This window comes from Schistocerca nitens, chromosome 4, assembly GCF_023898315.1.
Source record: "Schistocerca nitens isolate TAMUIC-IGC-003100 chromosome 4, iqSchNite1.1, whole genome shotgun sequence".
Taxonomy (NCBI): Eukaryota; Metazoa; Arthropoda; class Insecta; order Orthoptera; family Acrididae; genus Schistocerca; species Schistocerca nitens.
The window spans coordinates 460,011,424-460,037,707 of NC_064617.1; the positions used below are offsets into that span (position 1 = coordinate 460,011,424).

Genomic DNA, 26,284 nt, shown 5'->3' on the forward strand with positions numbered 1-26,284 from the left:
GCCGTGGTCTCGTGGTTATAGTGAGCAACTGCGGAACGAAAGGTCCTTGGTTTGAGTCCTCCCTCGAGTGAAAATTTTACTTTCTTTATTTTCGCAAAGTTACGATCTGTCTGTTCATTCATTGACGTCTCTGTTCACTGTAATAAGTTTAATGTCTGTGTTTTGCGACCGCACCGCAAAACCGTGCGATTAGTAGACCAAAGGACGTGCCTCTCCAATAGGAACAGAAAACATTTGATCGCAAGGTCATAGGTCAACCGATTCCTCCACAGGTTGGTTCAAATGGCTCTGAGCACTATGGGACTCAACTGCTGAGGTCATTAGTCCCCTAGAACTTAGAACTAGTTAAACCTAACTAACCTAAGGACATCACACACATCCATGCCCGAGGCAGGATTCGAACCTGCGACCGTAGCGGTCTCGCGGTTCCAGACTGCAGCGCCAGAACCGCGCGGCCACTTCGGCCGGCTTCCTCCACAGGAAAACACGTCTGATATATTCTTTACGACACTGGTGACGGCATGTGCGTCACATGACAGGAATATGTTGTCGACCCACCTAACTTGCACACTTGGCGAATGGGTAAAAAGATTCTTCTACCTTGCCCGATTTAGGTTTTCTTGTGGATGTGATAATCACTCCAAAAAAAGTGATGAAAACATAAGAGTTTGTCACATAAACTGCATCAAATGAATGCAACAGTTTCAGAGTCGCACAGTTTTCCCTGTGCTCTGTCAAAACATATGTTTTTTACGTTTTCAAATGTTTCCGTGCGTAGACCGTCAAATTCTGTATATGTCTAAGCAAATCTGAACATGTCCTGGAATTTTGGAGAGCGAAGTTGATTATGTGTGAGAGCCTGAACTTTGATAATTATCTGAAAATAAAAAATTAAAATTTTCACCCGAGAGAAGATTTGAACCAACGACCTGTCGTTCCACAGCTGCTCACGCTAACCACGGGACCACGGCGCTCGTAAGCTAACACCCTCCTCGATGTTGCCTACCTTGCGCATGGACTACTCAGTTTGTATATTTTCTTTATTTTTTTTTTTCATAGTTCCACACAACTTCTTCCTGTTTTCTCGATTGATCTGTGTTCAGTTTTTCAAGGCCTATCCCTGTGCCAACTTATAACTAAATCTGAGGGGGGTGCGATGGGGAGGTTCCCTTGTCAGTCCCCAACTGACTCCACACTCAGGCAACCTGGGAAAACAACGACGTCGCCCCAAAGATAGGGCAACAGTTACTACATATCAATAATCACCGCTGCTGCCACTGGCAGACAGGAAGCGCTTGCGAAACGGAGTAGTGCCAGTCAACACGAAAAGAAGAGGAATAACCGCAAACATGCCAACTAAACGATACGGTCTGGCCTCCAACGGAGGGCGGAAACCTACAAACAGCACCAACGCGAGCCGCAGCCCGGCTCATTGATGGCCAAGGTAGGGTTTGGCAAGCACAAAGACAAGCATTAGAAACGCTCACCACACGCCAGCTGTCATTATCTTACTCAGATGTAAGCCCTGGACCACTTGCCATGACGGGCAACAAAACGGCGCGTAAAATATCGTAGACGTACTGCTGTGCTGTAAGGGTATTGCGTACGACGACCAAAGCAGTCCTGCTATGAAGTGAAATGGCATCCCAGAGCATCACTTCTGGTTCTGCGAGCCGCCTATTAATGGTCCTTGTCCTCACTGAATCACCAGTTGCACGTCGGATCGACAATGATGACGAATCCGTGCCTCTCTGATGATTGCGCGGTCCACACGTTCTGTCGTCTCTCTCGGTCGACCACTTCCTTCTTGACACTGTGTTCGGCCATGTTTCACGCATTATTGCCAATATAGTCGAATATGGCTCCTATTCAAATGTCGAGCGATACGCCGACATACATAGAAGGGGAATGACATCATACGTTGCGCGAACTGGTCGCACTACACCCGTCCAGTGTTTGATAATGAGAGCACTTAGCGACTTCCAAGAAACTTCAAACATAATTTCAAACTTTCATTTAACTTCCTTTTTCGTGCTTAACGTCTAATATTTAACACATGAACTGTCCACCTCGATATCTGAGTGTTCAGCGCTAAGGAATGCCGTGCAAATTGGCGCGGGTTCAATTCCCGGCTGGGTCGGAGATTTTCTCCGCTCATGGACTGGATGTTGTCATCATCATCATCATCATCATCTCATCCAGCGGGGTGCCGACAGGAAGGGCATCCTGCCATCCCTTAAATTACCATGCCAAATCCGACCATAGCCATCCCAACCCTGCGAAAACTCTGGACAAAAGCACAAGAAAAAGAAGAAGATTTAACACGTGAATTAATTTGTAGTCACACGTTTCAAGCTGTTTTATACACGGCAGTCTGATTCTTTAAAGAATCGGGGAGATTACTCGTATTTTGATAAAAAAATGCACGGAGTAATTATTTGTAAATTTTATTAACATGTGGCAGCATGCAAGAATGATCAAATATAACCCAGGAGCAGTAACACGAACCACCGATCGTCTAGTGTCCATTTCCCACATTGAGAAGGGAAAGTTATATACGTCTTCATCATCGGATTGAAAATTACTTTTTCGGTAGGGCTGGAACCGGAATTCAGGTCATGAATGTACGGCACCATGATCTGGACTAAATTCTCTTGCATACCCTAGCTTAAAGTAGTGATGGGCCAACTCTGGTTTACGTCAAACTGAGTTGAAAGTTTGCATAAACGGAGATCAAGCCGAGTTAGAATTTTCAACGCCGTCTCTCTTTCGCGTCTGAGCAGATAACGATTCATTTCAGTAAACCAACCCGAGATTCGCGGTTTGCCAATCGATGATTATACATATGTTTTAGTCACGAGCGTGATAGATACTGCATAGGTCGCAATTTTTGGTCTGTAGGTTTGAGATTTTGAAGTTAGACTTGTGATAGCGTTCAGTTCACGCGCATTAATGGAGGTTTAGAGATCTGACTCGGAAACACTCGGCCTCGGTCGGTGCAAAAGAGGAGGTGAGCTCCAACCTAAAGCGAAACAAACCGTGCGGCGCCCGCCGTGCAACGCCTTGTAACTCGAGTAAAATATTCATTCCGCCGCGCGGGATTAGCCGAAAAAAAAAAAAGCGGTCAAAGGCGCTACAGCCATGGACTGTGCGGCTGGTCCCGGCGGAGGTTCGAGTCCTTCCTCGGGCATGAGTGTGTGTGTTTGTCCTTAGGATAATTTAAGTAGTGTGTAAGCTTAGGGACTGATGACCTTAGCAGTTAAGTCCCATAAGATTTCACACACGTTTTTTAAATAATCCATTCCAATTTATGAAACTAGGCGCATTCAAATCGAATTGGCAGGAAAAACTAAATTAACGCTCCACGTCGTTTGCCACGTTCACGTCTGCTCTGGTCATAACTTCTCTTACCATACGGTAACCTAACCGAGATGGTAGAAATATTCGTTTAGCGTTCATTTCTCTCGGTAGCGTCTGCGCAGTTTGCAACCGTTTTGATTGCAATTTTGTTTCTTATACGAAATCAGCGATCAAACTGAAAACATTTTTTATTGCCTGACATCCAAACACCTGATGTCAAAGCAATATGTTCCATCTAATGCAATTTGTTTCTTAGAAGCTATACACTCAATATTATTATAAATCTTCTAACATAAGGTTTTTTTCGAGCAGTTTATAATCGGCGATTTTGTAGATAAATGCCCCACCACAAGCGCGAATGGCTACTGCACTTCAACCCAAAAATTTAGGTCTTAATAGTGACGTACCTTTCCTCACTCACTCACATACACTTCATCGCCCAGCCCAAACCACTAAGGATAGAAGCTTGAAGTTTGCAGAGGGTGCTGATCTTATACTGTAGACGTCTTTTAAGAAGAGATTAATCGAAATTCTGCCCCTGAAGGGGTAAGACAGGGGATGAAAGGTTCTTTGAAAACATGTCGCTATTAAGACAATTTTGAAGCTAGACGTACGAAAATCGGCATTTGGTTCGTCGGTCATAAATAAAAGAATACGAGTTTCAGCATTTTCTGGAATTCTACCACTAAGGGAGTAAAATAGGGGTTGAAAATTTTTAAGAAAATATTTCGTTATATTAAATTTTTTTAAAGGTAAGTCTATGAAAACTGGTATTTCACTTCTCACTTATATGTTAGGGGATGAAGCTTCCATGGATATACCACCACAAGAACACAAAAGGCATGTCAACAAAAATCTTGGACTCCAGCTGCCAGAATCGCTTTTTGGTTAGAAGTATAGTCAGCAGATACCATGCTTACATGACCTTATTTAGCGTGAAGAGTTTAGAAGGTGTAAAAAATTGTGAACAACATAAAAATTCGACTTCAGAAAAACAAAAACAAAAAAAACTGTGCAGACCATACAGTCTACACGAGCGAAGCGACAGGCGCTACGCTAGTATTCAATATTTTCAGGAGCGGACTTTACCTACATATCAGTACCTCTATGTTGTTAATGTAAGTCAACAACAATAAACTAATGTTTTTAACTTTTTTAAAGTGTGCATAATGTACTGTATCTGGTAATGCGCGTTATATAAAGTGCGTTGGTCGCTAAGGTTAATGAATGCCACACTACAGGCTGAAATTTTAATACACTCATGAACCACTTTGAATTTCCTGCAATATTTGGACGGCAATCGGACGACCTTAATCTCCTAGAAAATAGCACTTATCAAACCCTTCACGAATTTCGACCAAACAAATCATAATAGGATACTGCACTTTCAATGATCACATTGAGTGACATCCCATTCTGTAGACAGACTCAACTCGGTTCAACACCGGGTTCGGTCGGCGCAACGGCAGTAAACTACGACCTCGCGCGAAACTGTCAGCTGTAGCAACGACCGCCGCGCACCGCGTGAGCACAACTCGAGGTAGTAACCGTCTAACTCGGTTTGACTGAAATCCCCTTACCCCTTAACCGGAGTTAACCCGGTTTGGTAACTCGAGTTGACCCATCTCTGACTTCAAGGAAGACACGATGTGTTTTCTCCCAAATCGTTGTTTTCTGTTAACATACAACAGTAGCAATTCGCTTTTAAGGACAATAAAGCTTAGTGCTGTACTATTGTTGTAAGAAAATGTCAGAATTACTTTATACAAAGAGTGTCTACGAGCTTTCCATCAGTTTAGAGGATAAAAATACCAAGTCATGCTGCTATATTTTTCTGAAACGTTTGTTAGCTTTGTACTGTTCAATGCTGTCCATCATGCCGCTAAAGAGATTGCTCATACTAGCAAACGTCGCAGAATTACATATTTTAGTGATCACAAAGTTACTGTAGAAATCCCGCTAATAGGTCATTACTAGATTAGTATTAGAGCTGTTGCAGTTGTAGAAGTGTGAAACAATCGCACGTGAGTCCACAGTAATCGAGATAAATAATGATAATAGCTGGAATTTCTATTAGACCCTACTGTAAGAATTGTTCAAAATGATTCAAATGGCTCTGAGCACTATGGAACTTGACTTCTGAGGTCATCAGTCCCCTAGAACTTAGAACTACTTAAACCTAACTAACCTAAGGACGTCACACACATCCATGCCCGAGGCAAGATACGAACACGCGACCGTAGCAGTCCCACGATTCCAGACTGTAGCGCCTAGAACCACACGGCCACCCCGGCCAGCTAAGAATTGTTGTAAACAGTACTTAGTACTTTATAATAACTGTTTATAAAGAAGAATTACAAGCTTTTTCGTCAATGTAGAGGGTACGAACAACAAGCTGCATTACTGCATGTTACGAAAACGTGTCTTCACTTTGTAATCTTGTAGGAAGTGCAGCTGAAACCATTCTGTATCTCAGTTGCAATCGAAGTTAAATAAAGTATGCGAAATTCTTAATTCGTTGAAAAATTATTAGTAACAGCATTTATCTAACTCAGTAATATTTGCATCACGTACAACAAGTATCAAGAGTCAGCCATTTTTGATAAACAAAGTGGAAAAAATTACGTACTGGTAATCGTAATTTTATATTGACCATACATTGCTGAATAAGCCATCAGTCTATAGGCTACTAGGAACATTTTGTCAGAATAGACAAGAGTGGAAACTGCGCCAGTGTGTTGATAAATGGTCAGCTGTATGAAGAGTGCCCATGGCTTTTCTTACGCAGGAAGCTGTGCTGTGCAGCGACTATATGACTAACCGTAGCTAATAGACACTGTGTTAATTATGCTTGTCGCTTGACGGCAGATGAGGGAGACCTATTGATTTTCAAACTCAAAGCTGATCTGGTAGTAGGATGGGCAAAATTAAGAGTAGATTAGATCTGCTAATTACAGTAAGATTAAGAATAGGGTGGATGACTGGGCTGTGGGCAAGCTTGCCAAATTTGAGATAAAAGTTAGGTAGCGCCCCCCCCCCCCCCCCTTTTCTCCACCATTTTTGGTGTCTATGTATGATTGTGTACCGTATGTAATATGCACATAAATACTTGCCTGAACTTGTCCATTATCTAATAAATGTTTACTGAATTTACCTTGCAGTTTTAGTTATTGGCTGGCCGTTGTGACCGAGCGGTTCTAGGCGCTTCAGTCCGGAACCGCACTGCTGCTACGGTCGCAGGTTCGAATCCAGCCTTGGGAATGGATGTGTGTGATGTCCTTAGGTTAGTTAGGTTTAAGTAGTTCTAAGTCTAGGGGACTGATGACCTCAGATGTTAAGTCCCATAGTGCTTAGAGCCATTTGAACAATTTTTACTTATTGTGATGAAAATTGTTAAAAATGGCAAACGACGTTCAAGGCGTATTCGTAATTAATGGAACGTCACTACAAACCATTTCACAATGCGTTTCAAATGGCGGTATTTATACAGGCTGTCAACGGCAAGGAATGTTATGCATACAGTTTATCGGGAAGAAAGTTTTGACGATGAGATTTTTAGTGTGGTTGGGGGGGGGGGGGGAATTGTGTTGTCTCTTGTTAACATCGGAAGCTATTTTCGCTGCGTCACTCATTTTACAGTAGTGGATTTTGCGTTTTTGTTCCTTCTTCATCTTTATTTTTTTTATTTTGCTTTGTTTACGTCGCAAACTGCAAATTTTCTATAGCGACTAGATGTTCCTCCATATCTGAAAGCTTAACTCATTTAGCTTTTACAATAACAGGACAGAGCTTGCTGCTTACACTTCGTTAGTCTACGGTATCTTTGTTGGAAAAATGTTTGACGTACATATTTGATAACAACTCGCATATGCTCTTTTTCTTCTTAATTTTACATCTTAAATTCTTGTCAGTATTTTTACTTCCGCTTTTGTTAACATTTGAGTAAACTATCCGCGCAACATTACTAGGACATCTAATTTCATTTTTGATATATATAACAGTTTAATGTATATATGCAGAATGAGGCGAAGAATGCAAATTTGTACCAAGACTGGGATTCAAACCGAGGTCTCCTTCTCAGCATGCAAATGCGCTAACCACTACGCCACCCTGACACAGTGGCCCCTTGCACGACTTCACGGACTGCACTACATAACACACCTTTAAAAAAGAAAATATTGTTTGTAAAAAATTTTTCGTAATGATTCTAGACCGAAAAGTCCATATGTTAACGGCTACATTATCGGGCCTAATAAACGAAGGTATGGACTTCAGTTTTCTCGAGAGCCGCTAGGAGGTGCCTGGCTGTTTGCTTTTGCCTTTTGCAATCCTCATCATGTAAGCATTGTACTTCTTAGCTCTATATAGCTTATAAAATATTAAGCTAATTCTCAATCAAAATGTGTTCAGATGCTTTCTTGTTATACCAGTTCACATGTTTATGCTAACTGCCAATATATTAACAATTTCGTGTTTCAGCCTACTGTGGGAGAGAGAGAACATTTCGATGTGGCACCAATCCACCACTGGCTTGACTTGTTTATAAATTTTAGTATCTCTTTTTCACTTACTGTAGAACCTCAACCTGCGGTCATTTGGAGGCGAAGTCCAAGAACTTTAATTAATTACACATCATTCAGTGATTACCAGATTGTGATATGCAATTTACATTTCAATATTGCATCATTCTGCATCTTTAATTGCTTGCTCCAAACACCAATCTGGGACAATCAGATCGTTCAGCAACAGCGTATATTTAGTTAGTGGAGGTGGAAACCAACTCACAATTAGCACCCATCCCTCCTTGATCCAAATTCCCATTCATGACTCAGCCCCCTTGGTATGCCCCCTGACCTTGAACAGCATTGCAGAAGCTCTCCAGTTGCAGGCACAGCAATTTTAGTCAAATGGAACAATATGGATGTGTGGTCTGAAAGAACAGACACTAAGTAGAATCCACATCAGTTGACATTATATGTCAACTGAAGGTGGAAGGGGGAGAAAGAAAAGGAAGGGAAAGGGACAACTGATATCAACAGCATTTATCAATGAATCCACCTTCTTCAGTGCACGTGTACAATTATGTCCGACCACCTGCAGAAATCTCACAGTAGTAACGTAGAGGACGTGAACAGGGACTGTGGATACGTGGCAATTGGTGGGAATGTGGGTCGGCTGAGAGGTTTACCGATACAGTCCATGCAGTCTGGGTGGTGCAGAAGGTAACACAACTTGCTAGAAAGCTGGAGAACCCAGGCTCAAATCTCAGTCCAGCAAACAAATTTTTCACTAGTTTCCATAGTTTCTGCACTAAGCCCTGATGCAGCTGACATCAACTGTCCCTTCTCTTTCCTTTGCTTTCTGCCCTCTCCACCTTCAATTTACACAAATGAGACTATACAGTTCCAGAGCCTTTTCAGCTCTCATACATCTATGATGTATACATTTAGATTGAAGTGATGATTGAAAATTTGTGTCCGCAGCTCGTGGTCGTGCGGTAGCATTCTCGCTTCCCTCGCCCAGGTTCCTGGGTTCGATTCCCGGTGGGGTCAGGGATTTTCTCTGCCTCGTGATGACTGTGTGTTGTGTTATGTCCTTAGGTTAGTTAGGTTTAAGTAGTTCTAAGTTCTAGGGGACTGATGACCATAGATGTTAAGTCCCATAGTGCTCAGAGCCATTTTTTGAAAATTTGTAATAAGGAGGGGATTGATCTGCCTGGGATGATGCACTAGTCACTGCCTGACCCTGGCACTGTGGCTTTGCACAACTGCACTGACTACCCGTCTCATTCCAAATTCCCATTCACTCCTCAGCCCACCTGGTATTCCAGGACTAGCACTTCAGCGTTAAAAGAAATGGAGGACCCTGTTGGAAACACAGACATAGTTGCTTTAATCAGTCTTTATATGTGTATTTATAGATGTATGAGATTTGAAAAGATCTCTGGAACCACATAATTTCATTTGATTAAAGCACCTTTACATAGGTTTCAGGCATTTTGTTTGATGCTGAGGCACTATTCCACTACAGTGGGAGAGCCTCAGCAATGCTGCTAGAATTTAGGGGAATATCAAGTTGGCTGAGGTCCTCCCACTATAATACTAATTTTCTGCATTTTTTTCTACAAAGATTTTATAATTTTGTATCATAACTTGTAATATTCTAGATGAAACCTTACTGAACAAATAATTCTTAACTGAACTATATAGATATGAAATATTGCCCATAGCAAATTAAATCTAGCTTGGCAGCATATAATTCTAAAAAAAAATTGAAAGTGAGACAAAATGTATTCTCATTGGTCACAGAAGATATTGCAAATTGTTTTTGTGTCATGTTTAATAAAGAGTAGATTTCATTTTCTTCTTGTAAATTAGTAATAGTGCATAAATTACAAATTAAAAATAAAACTTGAAGGTACTTAATTAAGAGTTCAAAAAATCTTTCGAAATATTTTGTTCTTATCATAATTTTACTTTTCATTTCCTTGATTTAAGCGAAGGAATCTCACTGATTAAGAGACTAGTTAACAAAAACCAAAAATGTCAAATACGGAGGAAAATTATGAAGTGACAAATTTTTGTTCTGTGGTAGGAGGGAGTGTCATGAACAACATACTAAAAGTTCCCACCAGTGGGGTGTGAGTGTGGGCTTGCTTGTTAATGTCTATCAAAGAGCATCTAAGGGACTACATTTACCCTTGTTGATTTTCATGCAAGAAAATCCTTGCTCTGAAATATATGTAGACCCAAATATAGAGAACATTTTCCTGGTAAACTTGTTCGTACATAGAGATTTCCCAGTAGACAAAGATTTGTAACATTCAATTAATGTCACAGCAGCAAATGTTTATTTCACATTGTAATCTGACTGTATGCCAATAAGCAAATGGAAACTGCCATTACGGTCACTTCCATCAGCCACTGCACCAAGTGTCAACTTTGTTTGCACAATTAGTATCTGCAACATGTATTGATGTAGCCATCATAGTGGCAATCATTGGTCATTCAGGGAAGGAAATCTCAGTTCAGTGGGGATTTTGCTGACTTTAGGCAGGCCATAAAAAATTAGTGGTCTGCATATGCCCTGCAGACTGCTATTTGCCCATCCCTAGCATATGGATAGCTGGTGACACACAACACAGACATGGCTGGGGAGCATTTAATTTTCATGAAATGTGTTAACAGTACATGGAATACAGCTATGAGTTACCAATAACTGTAACACAAGAAATGTAGATGGACAGAATGTATGTAAATCGCTGAACACTGTTCTACATGAGGGGAAATTGATCTTTAGTCATTCTGTATGGCAGCTGTAGCACTCTTTTGGGAAAAGCACCTTCCCTTACCATGAACATTGCTCTCTTTTCCCACTCAGCAATTCCTGTCTGGTTTTCATATGTCAGTAGACAAAATAACTCTGCTGAGCTTGTGTTTAAATGGTGCAGTTATTTTCAGTTTATTAAGTGAGTACATATGCATAGTTGTTAACTGAGCTTTTATGTAGAAATATTCAACAGCTGCAATTTTCAGTTGTCTACCATATTGAAGAGCCTATCGCAAGTGTAATATGTTATCAATATGTGTTTTATAATGTTGATTTCATTGTTTCAACTCTCACTGGCTTTTCACAGTATGAGGGGTATCAAATACATCACCCCAGTCTCAACTATCCCAAAATCTGAAGAGGCCCAGAGGCTTGAATTGTCTTTCTCTGCAGCAGAAATAGGTCACCTAGGTGTTATAAAACATAAGATATTTCAACATTGACCCTAAATAATGAAAGTGTGAGGTCGTCCATGCGAATGCTGAAAGGAATGTGTTAAGAGAGTGTAACAGACATAATACAGAATTTGGAATGGACATTAAAACAAAGACATTTCTTGTTGCAGTGGGATGTTCTCATGAAATTTCGATTACCAACTTTCTCCTCTCAATGCCAAAATATTTTGTTGATGCCAATGTACATATGGTGAAATGATCATCATAATAAAATAAGGGAAATCAGAGCTGGCGTGGAAAGATATAGGTGTTTGTTTCTTCTGTGCACTGTTAGAGAGTTGAATAATAGAGGTTCATTGTGAAAGGGGTTCGATCAACCATCTGCCATGAACATAAGGGTGATTTGCAGAGTATCCACGAAGATATAGATGTAGAACAGAAATTAAGCAATGCATTACAGCAGATTATTGTTCTTGACTTGAACATATTCAGTCCCGTTCCATCAGACATACCCACACCCACAATGTAACATGTGGATGTAGAGTACGCAGTTCCACTCAGTGCAGCCCTATCTACAAGTGCCAGCAATTCCTGAATGGGAAAGATTTATGTAATCTATCAGTAACAGAATTAGTGGTGAGAGAAGAGCAGTTAATGTTCTGGTTATTCATTAATTCACCACCAATTGACTACACTTCAATTATACTGCTTTCCTGTAAGTTGTCAATGGCAGACAGAAGCAAGGTATTACATTTACCATTTCTGTCCCTTTCCCACCAGCACTACACATATTTAGAAAGTAAATATTTCTCAGTTATTGTTTATAGGAACATACCTATTATACATAAAACTCATTTAACAGCTGCAAATAAATACTCACTGGATAAACTGAAACTAACTCCACCATGCAAACACAAGCTCTGTGAAATTGTTTTTCTACTTACATAAGAGAAATGGACAGGAAATGCTGGGGTATAGTGTATCTGGAAACTGAAACATGAATGGTGCTTATGGTGGGGTAAGTTGCCGTTTCCAGAAGAATGCAACAGCTGCTGCATAGGATAACTAAGAACCAATTTCCCCTCTAATGGTATGCAGTGATGTACATACATTCTGTCCATATCCATTTCATGCTACACACATGTTAAGCTCTACAGTGCTTTGTCTCAGAACATTAAAGACTTAAAGGATTATATGAATTTTAAATAATGATTTAGGAAAATTTTAATTGATAAATGTTGCTACTCAGTAAGTGAATATCTTGAAGATAGGCCTAAAGGCCAAGGGGAAATCCCTGGAAAACACAGGAGATATTGAATCTAATTGATGTAAAGAGAAAATATAAAAATGGAGCAGGAGAAAGGTAATATAAATGTCCAAAAAATGAAAATGACACTAAGTGCTAAATATGATAAGCAGGAATGGCTAGAGGGCAAATGCAAAGATTTAGAAGCATATATTACTAGGGGAAGGATAGTTACCACCTACAGAAAAATTAAAGAAGCCTTTGGAAGAAAAAGAAGCAGCTGTATGATAATCAAGAGCTCAGGCGGAATACTGGTACTAAACAAAGAAAGGAAAAATGAAGTCTCTAAGAAGATAGGTTAAAGAAACACAAACCTAGGATTATAGAATTTGTAAACTTAAAGAATGCTTTTGACAATGTTGACTGGAATACTTTCTCTGAAATTCTGGAAGTAGTAAGGGTAAAATACAGAGAGCAAGGGTAATAAATTTGAAAGCAATAGAAGAGAAAAAGAATTGGATGTAGATGAAAATGAGATGGGAGATATTTGAAACAGTGCTGGAAGATCTAAGTCAAAACAAGGCCCCTGAAGTAGACGGCAATTCATCAGAACTACTGATAGCCTTGGGAGAACCAGCGATGAAAAAACTGCTCCATCTGGTGTGGAAGATGTATAAACAGGTGAAATACCACGTGATTTCAAGAAGAAAGTAGGTGCTGACAGTTGTGGATATTATGAACTATCTGTTTAATAAGCTGTTATTTCAAAATAATAACACAAATTGAGACGATTTGGAGGAGCAGTTGAAACGGAATGGACAGTGTCTTGGAAGGGGGGTATAAGATGAACATCAACAAAAACAAAAAAAATATAATGGCATATAGTGAAATAAATCAGGGGATGCTGAGAAGATTAATCTAAAAATATAGATGAGTTTTGGAGTGTGGGTAGCAAAAATTAACAGGTGATGGCCAAAGTAGACAGGATATAAAATCCAGACTGCAAAATCAGTCTTGCATTGGGTAATTGTACTTGCCAAATATAATCACACTCCAGGAGAAAACCACCTAATGCAGGTTACTTGTGAATAGATGCACCGAGAGGTTGCTGTAAACATCAGGTGACTGATAAGTGAGAAATTGTTTTGCCACATTACCTGGTGCTCACAGTTGCATTTTTCTGCACCCAGCATAATGATCTCACCCAATGCAACCTAGGTGGTATTGCCTCACTGGAAATATACATAATTATATCAAGTGAATCACTGACATGTCCAATGGTATTACAAGATGTCTCGTTTTCTTTCTTTTGAAAGTTTATATAATTTCTCTGTAATTAGCATGTATCTTTCCCACAGCCAAACATGTTTTCACTGTTTTCTGTTTCTGCTGTAGCTGTTCCTGCTTTCTTATTTTGCACTTTCAGTAGACCTCATTTTATGGACACCAGTATTCAGTTTTGTCTACTTCATTTGCCTCATTTTTATACTTTCCCTTTCATCAGTTAAATTCAGATATCTCATGTGCTACTAATCCTTGTCATTTTGTTGCCTCCATTATTTCATCTCTCAAAGCTACCCACGGGCTTCTGTAGTATTCTTTTCCCTTATTTCAGTCAATCATAGCCTACTAGTTCCTTTTAAACTCTAAAAAATCTCTGGTTCCATCATTATATCTAAGTGTCATGTTCTTATTTTCCTGTCTCTGTGCTAGTGATCTGCAGTTCATATCCACTAAACTATGACCAGAGTCTGCATCCTCTCCTGGAAATGTTTTGCAGTTTAAAATCTTGTGTAATCTTTGTATGTCCATTATATAATCTATCTGAAACTTACAACAAATGTCTCCAGGTCTCTTCCACATATACAGTCTTCTTTCATGAAGCACAAGTGCTCAAAACACTTAAATTATCCTATGTACAAAATTCTAACAGGTTACTTCTGTTTTTTTTTCTTCTTCCTCCCTCCTCCCTCCCCCCCACGACCATGCTGTCCTATTATTATTCCTACTCATCTTTTTCCAACTATCACATTTCAGTCCCCCATCACAATTAAATTTTTGTGTCCGGTAAGAAAGTGGCTAATATATTTTATCTCATTATACATTCTTTCAGTTTTGGGGGGCTAGCAGACATATAACCTTGTCTATTCTGTGTGGGGACATTAACATCAACACTAACATCATAAATGAATCCAGCAGCACCTTCATTAACAGCCTTCAAAGTTTTGGCATGTCCCTATTCGTCAATAGTGCAACAAGGGTTACCACAACGACCTCATCAGTAATTGACCATGTGGCCACAAATAAGGACAGGGAAAAATGTGATGTAGCTGTAAAAGATATCGGACTATCAGACCATCTCTGTCAAATAACAACAGCTAAGTCAAGCATCGAATCATTCTCTAAACTACAAGCCTACAAACAACATCTATCAGAAATCAAAATAAAAGATTTTTCCTAAGAACTAGAAAAATGAAGCTGGAATGAAGTGTATAAGGAAACCAATGTGAATATGAAATTCTCTAAATTCTCCACATTGTTTAAATTGAACTTTGAAAAGGCATTTCCAAAAGTATGCATGTCTGTATCAACATCTCACAAAAACAGATGGATAACAGCAGGTACTGAGAAGTCCTCCCAAACACTTAAACACCTTAGTTCCATGAAAAAGATTCACAATGATCCAGAATTCTTAAATTTCTATCATAGATACAGAAAGATCTATAGGAAGGTACTGACTGCTGCAAAAAAGTCATTTGATGACAAAATAGTATATAATGCAGAGAATAAAAGCAAAGCAGTCTGGGATGTTATAAAAAAGGAAACAGGGAGAGGCAAACAAACGCAGAATAACATACTGCTAAAGAAGGGGGAAAAAGTAATAAATGATCCACAGCACTTAGCTGCAAATGCAAAGAGGTTGCTTTTACATATGTCTGCCTATGTCTGTATATATGCAGATGGATATGTGTGTGTGCGAGGGTATACCTGTCCTTTTTTCCCCCGAAGGTAAGTCTTTCCGCTCCCAGGATTGGGATGACTCCTTACCCTCTCCCTTAAAACACACATCCTTTCGTCTTTCCCTCTCCTTCCCTCTTTCCTGATGAAGCAACCTTAGGTTGCGAAAGCTTGAAATTTGTGTTTGTGTATTTTTTATTGTCTCTATCAACGTACCAATGCTTTCAATTCGTAAGTTACAGCATCTTTGTTTTTACATATATGTATATGAATTAGTTTATTTTAAATGGATCTAAATTTGTAAATACTTTGACATGTCCTATATCCTTGTAAAAAGAGATCTATGGATGAATAAAGCTACTACTACTACTACTACTACTACTACTACTACTACATGAGTGTGTGTGTGTTGGGGGTGGGGGGTCATTGTATCTGTCTCAGCTGCTATAATATGTTCATGGTGCTGATCATAATAGCTCACTCACATTTCTATTTTGATACCCATCATTAGATCTGCTTCTGCTTTACCTCTATTTGATTTTGCAGAGAAAAGCCTGCACTTACCTAACCAAAATTTCTTCCCATCATTGCACTTCACTAATTACCAAGATATCTAACATCAACCTATCCATTTGTCTTCTTAACTTCTCCAACCTGACTACCAAATTAAGGGATCTAAAATTCTACACGCCAGCCTTTAGAGCACCAGATTCGGTTTTTTGGTTTATGTCACCCTGGGTAGTCACTGCCCACAGATCTGGACTATTTTACCTCCAGAATATTTTACCCAAGGGGATGTCATCACCATTCAGTAATACAGTAGAACTATATGTAGTTGGAAATATACTGGTTGTAGTCTCACCCTGTTGTCAGCTGTTCACAGTACCAATGTAGCGAGGTCATGTTGGCTCAAGTTCAAATCACACTGCTGATGCTCCCTTGTGTTGAATGGACATATGCATTGGCCTGTAGCTTGGGGGAAATGACCTTCCTTCAGCACTTCTCAGGAGGTTGCCTATGTGTACCACACACATCCTTCATAGCATAGTTTGAGTTGGAGTTGTTTATGACCAGTACATTCTGCAAACTCAGCATGTTTCCATCGCTGATTGACTGTGGCAATTGTTGTATTGATGTTTGGGCTGTGAGTAGACTGAACTCTTCAGTTGGTGATAATTGGGTTCTGCTATCAATGCATGAACACTTTTTCATCAAATGCTGTCCATAGCATCAGAAGATGCCCTTTGAAGGCTGAAAGCAGTTATGATTGTATATAATTATATCATAGAAAAGGGATTGTGTCAAAAACAAACATAATACCTTACAATAGGTCAGTCGTGGATCTTCCACTGTTTGAACCAATGTATTGAAAGAGTTACAAGTAATTTATATGGCTCACAGCAGTCTAAGACAATAATGGTAGGTGATGTAACTGTACTTTGTAGAGTCACATCTTGGACAGACTGTAAAATGTACAAGTTTTTGGAATGTACAAATATTTAAACGGAGATAAAGCATACTCCAGCAGCAGGTAGTAATGCTTCTAAGATCAGATTTCATAATTTTGCTTCATCAGTACTTTTATAGTGACATTTCCTGTTGCCAGTTGCAGCTTTCTGCCAGAAATGATTAAGCATCTAATGCATCTTTGCTTAGCACAGTTAGTAGTAAATTGTGGAAGACGCTGAAGGGTGGTGACAAATATGAAATTGGATATAAGCAATTTAAATATAGATTAACAATGTCTAGTTGTATCTCTACAGCGTAGTAGCAGCACTTGTTGTTCCATGGCGTACAATCAGCAGATGCTGGAGACTTCAAACAAACAATGTATCTACTTTATTAGTCATCACTCTTCTCATATTAAGTTGGAGTATCAGAAATAGCTGTAAGCTTCCTACATGGAGTATGATTGTTGGTTTAATTGAGGAATGGAATGGATAGTGGTATTTTGATTTTTAAATTATTTCAGATTTTTTTCTTTCAGCTAAAAGGTTCATTGCCAGTTATGTTTTGGATTCATGGAGGTGGCTGGATCTCAGGAGGTGGCTCATTGTATGGTCCTGATTTCCTTCTTGATCATGATGTCATCCTTGTTACTATCAACTATCGATTAGGTCCTCTTGGTAAGCATAACTTATTTTTCCAGAAGTTGATAATATCATCAATGCATTCCGTAATATTAACTACCAGTAATTATCTTGCTATCAAGAATTCAAGTAAAATAATAAAAAATTACTTACCTTTAGAGTGAAAATTAGATGTAACCACTAATTTCACATTCACAGGAGAAAGTTGAAAATATCTGTTGTAACAGATAAAACTCTGCTTTTGTTTTGTTTAACTCTTTGTTATAAATTTATTATTTGCCTTTCTAAATAACACTAGAAAGCATCTCATGTGCACAATCATGAAAAAGAAGGGAATCTGTTTTATGTTTAAAAATTACTATTTTATGTTTAAGTATTACAATGTTATTTTTAAAATACTGATGTCAAAAAGTTTTAAACTACATTATAGGCAGAAATTTTGAGATTGCTCAGACCCCTTCCTTATTTGATATCAAACATCTCATATGATTTATTTAATGATATTTTTCTTTGTTTTGACTGCTGCACTTATGTGCACATCTGCATTTTATTATTTTCTTTATAGAGTGTAACTTATTCATAAATTGTTACTTCAATTATATTGCTTTTCTGAACCACACTGGTGAGAACTCTCCCTGCAATATATGCACTGTTGCTCACAGTCTGGCCTTGGCAGCCAGAAACAGTGGTCGTGTGTGTGTGGGTGTATGTTGTCTAATCAGAAGGAGGTCTTTTCACTGAAAGCTTACTCATTTAGCAGTTTTTTTGTTGTGCCTGTCTGTGACTCAACATCTCCATTACATGATGAGCAGCACTCTATCCTTTTCATAGTACTGTCATAATAAAAGATCAGGAATATAACCTATGTCATGGTTATATATCAAAACCACTGCCTGATTGACACTATCCAGATTTTAGAGGACTTCATGTGAAACTGATTACTGTACACAAAACAAATGAGCTGCAGGACGTTTCTAACATTGCTAGCTAACAGTGCAATCATATAACCATACAAGATTACCATTACAAATTTCTCAGTATATGCATACTATCTCTTACATAGTGGCTAATAAAGAGAGAGAGTACTTTAAATCAAGTGTCACACATTTCTGGTTTTGTTAAAATTGATTATATTTATAGCTTTCACTGTAAAAATATGAAACAAGAAGTTATTTTCTTGTCTCACTCCATATAAATTTTGCAGTGATTGACAGGAAACAGTTTGGAATCTAAACAGTATGTGGTTGAAGTATTTATATAGCTTTTTTTTATTACACATATGAACCTGAAATTCACAATATAATGGTTGCAGGATTTCTCAGTACTCAGGACTCAGCTTCTCCAGGTAATTATGGGCTGAAGGATCAAGTAGCAGCTCTAAAGTGGGTCAAAGAAAACATAGCTATGTTTGGTGGTAACCCATACAATGTCACTGCATTTGGAGAAAGTGCTGGTGGAGCTAGTGTACACTACCTCATGATGTCTCCTCTCAGTCAAGGTAAATAATATTTTTCTGTGCATAACTTACAGTTTAATAAAAATAATTATAGCTAGAAAATTGCTCTTTGCATTTTGTAACCTGCACATGAACAGTTCATTCTTAGCCTCATAAAAATGAGTTCTTATCACTATCTTATTATTTGTGTCTTGTGCTTTCAGGTTTATTTCATCATGCAATTTCACAAAGTGGCACAGCTCTGATGCCATGGGCACTCCCCACAGACAATGCTGTGAGTAAAGCTCACAGACTTGCCTCCCTGCTTGGTTGTCCTAGTAGCAACAGTAGTAGAGACCTGGTTGAATGTCTCAGAGAAATAGATGATTATGAGATTGTTTCAAGAGGGAAAGACTTTGTGGTAAGTACTGTGTAAATAAATATAAACATAATTTGTGTCATCATTTACTGAATGCTGAGCTATAACTTCAGATTCAGTACAGCCTAGCTATAAATAATTTTTCTTTTTCTTCAATATATAGCAAGTAGATGAACCTTCATTAAACATATTTAGGTTTTTAATAAGTAAATAATTTAGGAGTAGAGGAGACCACTCACTCAACACTGGAAGCACATATGAAAGAGAAATAAAACATGCCAGCTTTCAAAATAAATTGTTTGTGGAGTTAGAGTACACACACACATACACACACACACACACACACACACACACACACACACACACACACACACACACACACACACAATTCCAAGTTTAGTGGTGAACATACTGAGCACATCACATTGTATAAGTATGTAGGAGCAATTCTAAGAAACACTACAAAATAGAATGATCAAGTAAAATGAATGTTAGGAAGGTGAATGGAAGATGTAGAATTTTTGGAAGGATTCTGCAGAAATGCAGTGCATCTGTTAAATAAACTGCATGCAAGACACTAGTGTAACCAATTCTGGGGTATTTTTCCAGTGTTTGTTGTTCTTACAAAGGATACATAATAACACTCATTGAACAAATGCAGATATGCTTCAAGATGCATAACAGGACCATACAGGTCATAGTTAAGTGTAACAAAATACTCTGGGATCTTAAATGGGAATACTTGGATGAAAGATGACTTTCAAAGAACCCTCTGTCAGGAACTTAAGTTTGAATTGCAGAGTAGTCATGTAGATGTAGCCCTCACAAAACCATATAGTACAAATTACAAGAGCTGAAGGGGTGATAATGATATAATCCAAAGCCACAAAATTTAAATTTGTTAGGAGAGCATTTTAAAAGTTAGAATAAATCCGCAAATCACTTATCAATTTTTCTGAGTATCCAAAACAAGTAGTTTATGTCTCCAATGTCTTGATATACATGTGTGCATAGTTATTTTGTGAAAAATTTACACATTATTGATAAAAAAATATTTTATGCTGCCTGACATAACATTGGGCCTTGGCCTATCTTAAACTAAAAGAAGAGAAGGTTTACAAAATTTAGATAACTATGAAAGATAGTGACTACAATATTTCAAACAATATAACCAATATCTATCACCTCTGTGTCATTTTCTTCATTTTATTCCTTTGTTTCACTCAGACTCTTGAAGTATTTCTTCAAAACATCCAATGTATGTATGGCATAATTGGCACAACATCTTTCAAGAGGATGTCAAATTAAACACCTTTCAGCCATCAATTTTCAACCTTATTTTATTAGGCAACCAGTTCCAGCCTAATAAAATAAAGTTGACAATTGATAGCTGAAAAGTGTTCAATTTGACATACTCAATCAAACGGCCGAGCCCCATGACCATCGTTAAAAAGATGGACATACAGAGACAACATCTTTCAGTTTTCTTTTCTTTGCAAATTGGAATGAGTTTTAAGTATCTTCTTGATTGCTGATCACTAATAATGTGAAGAGTGGTTGCCTGAGACTCATCTATTAACAGGAATTTTATCAGTCAGCTTCCCATCTCATCTGATCCATAGTTTGCATCATCTTCACTCCACATGAACCAATGTCGTCAATCATGAATATCTAAACTATATGTCCATAATTTCCTTTTATAGAATGCACATCTTGACAACAGTCATTCTTTTGGGAAGGTTTGTTGTAGATCAAAGGCTATTGTAAGATGTTCCTCAGGCCTTTCTTTAGCTAACTTGTGAAGATGTGTGACACTATTTTGTCCATGCTTTGGCATGGTGTAGGTTCGTTTCAATTTTTAATATTCCAATCATATTTTCAGAATTACTCAATTCTGCATTTTCAATTTGAATGTGGAATTCATCACATGCATGACATCTGTTCAAATGAGACGGTTCAAAAACACTATTAAAATCATGGTTGAATAGTCTTCAGATTTTGAAACATTAACTTGTAGTGCATTATTTTCTTTACAATATTCAAATAATGTTCTTGGTATAATGAAGTGATTAATGTTTCATGATAAAATTACACTTTCTTAGCATTCTGTGGCCAGCTGTAATTACTGACATACTTAGATGCGGTATATTATTTATGAAGTTTTGAACTATCTAAACTGCTTCGGGTGAAATTTTCCTTGATGGGTTCCCCTTTTTTCTGAGGAAAAACATAGTTCATTTTAAAGTTAGATGCCCAGGTCAGAGAAATTTTGTGAATTTTTGACTGAATATGATACTTAAAGACAAAAGCAACATTAATAAACAGAATACAACGTAGTTGTGGATTTTCTGGAAGCAACATTAATTTAATCTTTAGGTGTATCTTCTGGCTTTTGGGGAAGTGCAGTGACTGTCATACAGGCATTTTTATAAGTTCTTAAGATGTCCTTGATCGTTCTGGAGCCCAAGAACACCTTTCTGCATACAAAGATATTACAGCCATTAACCCTAAACTGATACAAAAAAGTAACCATTTGCTGTAAAACTGCACTTTGCCTTTTGTTTAAGTAGCTAAAAAAAATAAAATATGTTAATCAGAATAATAATTTTTTCTATAAAAAGTATGTAATATAAAAAATCTATCTTATGATTTTCATTAAAGAATAGTTACCTCCTTTGCTCTTGTTCCATCTTAATATTACTCAGAAGATAATTATTTTCGCAACTGAAGTCACCCATATCCCAGAAAGTATGAAATATCTGCTCTATACATTCATACAAGAATTTTAGCACCAATAGTTTGTCCTGTTTTATCTGATTACTCTCTGCCACAATTGCTATGACATTTACATTTTACCATTTTCCAATTTTTGATATTTCTTGTTTTTCTTCTGCCTTTAGGTACTTTAGCAGGTGATACCCCTAGAGACCTTTTAAATTTGTCAACATCCTAACTCAAACAAAAGTTTCAGAATGGGAAAGACAAAAGCCACTTTAACATATATAACATATATTGATATATTATACAAATAGCGGTATAATATTAAAATTATTACCAATAACACAGTAGTTAATAGGAGGAGTATAATTTGTTTATAATTCACACATAAGTATTTTAATTAGCAAGTAAATGATAGTTATAATTATGCAGTACATTGTAGTTTGATAAAAACATAAGCCTCCATGTTTTAATTGTTTAAAAAATTAGATATTTTCCACTTAGCATGTCATTTTTGGATGAATATTCACCAGACAGACAATAACTGCTTCCACCAGTTGAATAATCTTCATCTTTTCCAGTTATCTATGGAAATAACCTCTTCTTTGCAAGTGCCATTGTACTGTGGCTGTGAGTTGTTTCACACACAGAAAAGATTAGTTCCTCAATGTGTTGTGGTCTTCCTTCCAGAGACTGGTTTGATGCAGCTCACCATACTACTCTATGCTGTGCAAGCTTCTTCACCTCCGAGTAAATACTGCAGCCTACATCCTTCTGAATCTGCTTAGTGTATTCATCTCTTGGTCTCCCTCTATGATTTTTACCTACCACGCTGCCCTCCAATACCAAATTGGTGATCCCTTGATGTCTCAGAACATGTCCTACCAACTGAACACTTCTTCTAGTCAAGTTCTGCCACAAATTTCTCTTCTCCCCAATTCTGTTCAATACCTCCTCATTAGTTACATGATCTACCCATCTAATCTTCAGCATTCTTCTGTAGCATCACATTTAGAAAGCTCTTTTTCTCTTCTTGTATAAACTGTTTATTGTCCATGATTCACATCAATACATGGCTACACTCCATAAAAATACTTTCAGAAAAGACTCCCTGACACTTAAATCTATACTCTATGTTAAGAAATTTTTCTTCTTCAGAAATGCTTTTCATGTGATTGCCATTCTACATTTTACATCCTCTCTACTTCGACCATCTTCAGTTATTTTGCTCCCCAAATAGCAAAATTCATGTATTACTTTAAGTGTCTCATTTCCTAATGTAATTCTCTCAGCATCATCTGATTTAATTATAATACATTCCATTATCCTCATTTTTCTTTTGTTGATGTTCATCTTATATCCTCCTTTCAAGATACTGTCCATTTCATTCAACTGCTCTTCCAGATCCTTTGCTGCCTCTGCCAAAATTACAATGTCATCAGCAAACATTAAAGCTTTTATTCCTTCTCTATGAATTTTAATTCCTGCTCCAAATTTTTCTTTTGTTTCCTTTACTGCTTGTTCTATATATAGATTGAGTAACATCAGGGATAGGCTAGAACCCTGTCGCACTCCCTTCCCAATCACGGCTTCCCTTTCATGTGCCTCGATTCTTATAACTGCCATTTGATTTCTGTACAAATGGTAAATAGCATTTTGCTCCCTGTAATTGACCCCTGCCGCCTTCAGAATTGGAAAGAGAGCATTACAAAAGCTTTCTGTAAGTCTTCAAATGCTAGAAATGTAGGTTTGCCTTTCCTTAATCTATCTTCTAAGGTAAGTAGTAGGGTCAGTATTGCCTCAAGTGTTCCAAATTTTCTATGGAATCGAAATTGATCTTCCCCAAGATCAGCTTCTACCAGTTTTCCCATTTGTCTGTAAAGAATTTGTGTCATCATTTTGCAGCCATGACTTAATAAACTGATAGTTCGGTAATTTTCACGCCTATCAACATGTACTTTCTTTGCAATTGGAGTTATTGTATTCTTCTTCAAGTCTGAGGGTATTTTGCCTGTCTCATACGTCTTACTTACCAGATGGTAGAATTTTGTCAGGGCTGGCTCTCCCAAGGATGTCAGTTGTTCTATTGGAATGTTGCCTGCTCCTAGGGCCTTTTATTTATTTATTTATTTATTGAGTCCTTTGATCATATGTAGTACAGTGTACAGGATGATATTGGACTTATTACTAAGTTCAAAATGATACATATTTAAATAATCAGTTTTCAACATGCTACCAATTTCAATAGTTGTAGTTCTTACAATGTTACAATGTTACAAATTACAGTAGCTTTAGTTCTTAACAGTTATTCTGGTCCAAGTATTCCTTTACTGAGTAGAAACAGTGGTACTGTAGATATTCTCTGACAGATCTTTCAAAAGCACTAATATTTTTTAAGCATTTAATACTATTTGAGAGTCTATTATAGAGTTTAATACCCAGATAGCGTGTACGTTTCTGATACAAACTGGTACTGGCTGGGGGTACATGCAAGTTATATTTTACTTGAGTATTATAATAATGTATATCCTTGTTTTTTAAAGTATTATCATCATTTCCAGTCATATACTTTTTTACGTGCATTAGTGTGTCAACAATAAACATACACGGTAGAGGTAGTATATTCAGTGCTTTAAATATTGGTTTGCAGGACTGTCGAGCACCACTCCCTGCCATAATCCTAATGGCTCTTTTTTGTATTCTGAAAGTCCCTTGAGCTGCTGGGGAATTTCCCCGAAATATGAGTCCATACTTGAGATGGGCATTGAAGTACGCATAATAGGCACACAATAGTGCCTATTCATTTATGCATCATTTGAGAACCCTAAGAAGATAACAGCCCGTGCTCAGCTTGGCATTAATTTGTTCTATGTGTTAGTCCCATTTAAAGTCTCTTTGTATCCAGATGCTGAGAAATTTTGCAGCCTCATCATTTGCAATAGGGTGTTGATTGATTTTTATTTCTGGATATATCAAAGTGGTGTTTTGGTGGTTATGGAAATTTAAGGCTACTGTTTTGTTGTAGTTTATTATCAATTGATTTTATGCTGTCCAATTACTTAGATGTTTTGTAACTGTGTTTAATTCCTCTTGTGTATCTTCATTTTTTGCTGCTTTTACCAATATTGTTGTTTTGACTTAGGTCTTTCAGTGCTCTGTCAAATTCTTCACGTGGTGCAATATCTCCCATTTCATCTTCAGCTACCACCTCTTCCATTTCCATAATTTTTCCCTCATGTACATGCCCTTGTATAGACCCTCTATACAGGGTGGTCTATTGATAGTGACCGGACCAAATATCTCAAGAAATAGACATCAAACGAAAAGACTACAAAGAACGAAACTCATCTAGCTTGAAAGGGGAAACTGGATGGCAATATGGTTGGCCCACTAGATGGCGCTACCATAGGTCAAACGGATATCAACTGTGTTTTTTTAATAGGAACCCCATTTTTTATTACATATTCATGTAGTACACAAAGAAATATGAATGTTTTAGTTAGACCACTTTTTTTACTTTGTGATAGATGGTGCTGTAATAGACACAAACATATAGATATGTGGTATCACATAACATTTCGCCAGTGCGGATGGTATTTGCTTTGTGATACATTACCTGTGTTAAAATGGACCATTTACCAATTGCAGAAAAGATTGATATCATGTTGATGTATGGCTATTGTGATCAAAATGCCCAACAGGTGTGTGCTATGTACACTGCTCAATATCCTGGACGACATCATCCAAGTGTTCGGACCTTTCGCCAGATAGTTATGTTATTTAAGGAAACAGGAAGTGTTCATCCACATGTGAAACGTCAACCATGACCAGCAACAAATGATGATGTCCAAGTAGGTGTTTTAGCTGCTGTTGCAGCTAATCCGCACATCAGTAGTAGACAAATTGCGTGAGAATCGCGAATCTTAAAAACATCGGTGTTGAGAATGCGACATCAACATCGATTGCACCCGTACCATATTTCTATGCACCAGGAATTGCATGGTGACAACTTTGAACATCATGTACAGATCTGCCACTGGGCACAAGAGAAATTACAGGACGATGACAGATTCTTTGCACGCGTTCTATTTAGCGATGAAGCGACATTCACCAACAGCGGTAACATAAACCGGCATAATATGGCTATTGGGCAACGGAAAATCCACAATTGCTGTGACAAGTGGAACATCTGCAACCTTAGCAGGTTAATGTATGGTGCGGCATTATGGGAGGAAGGATAATTGTCCCCCATTTTATCGATGGCAATCTAAATGGTGCAATGTATGCTGATTTCATACGTAAAGTTCTACCAATGTTACTACAAGATGTTTCATTGCATGACAGAATGGTGATGTACTTCCAAAATGATGGATG

The 26,284-nt window shown here is 37.9% G+C and overlaps 1 protein-coding gene across 1 annotated transcript in view; it reads left to right on the forward strand.

Annotated features, from left to right (window-relative positions):
- LOC126252371 (juvenile hormone esterase-like) overlaps positions 1 to 26,284 on the forward strand; it is a 172,978-nt gene that overhangs the window by 85,804 nt on the left and 60,890 nt on the right. The window contains exons 3-5 of the mRNA XM_049953263.1: positions 17,276 to 17,414; positions 18,691 to 18,876; positions 19,038 to 19,234. Of these exons, the coding sequence (XP_049809220.1) occupies positions 17,276 to 17,414; positions 18,691 to 18,876; positions 19,038 to 19,234 (522 nt within the window). The remainder of the gene's footprint in view (positions 1 to 17,275; positions 17,415 to 18,690; positions 18,877 to 19,037; positions 19,235 to 26,284) is intronic.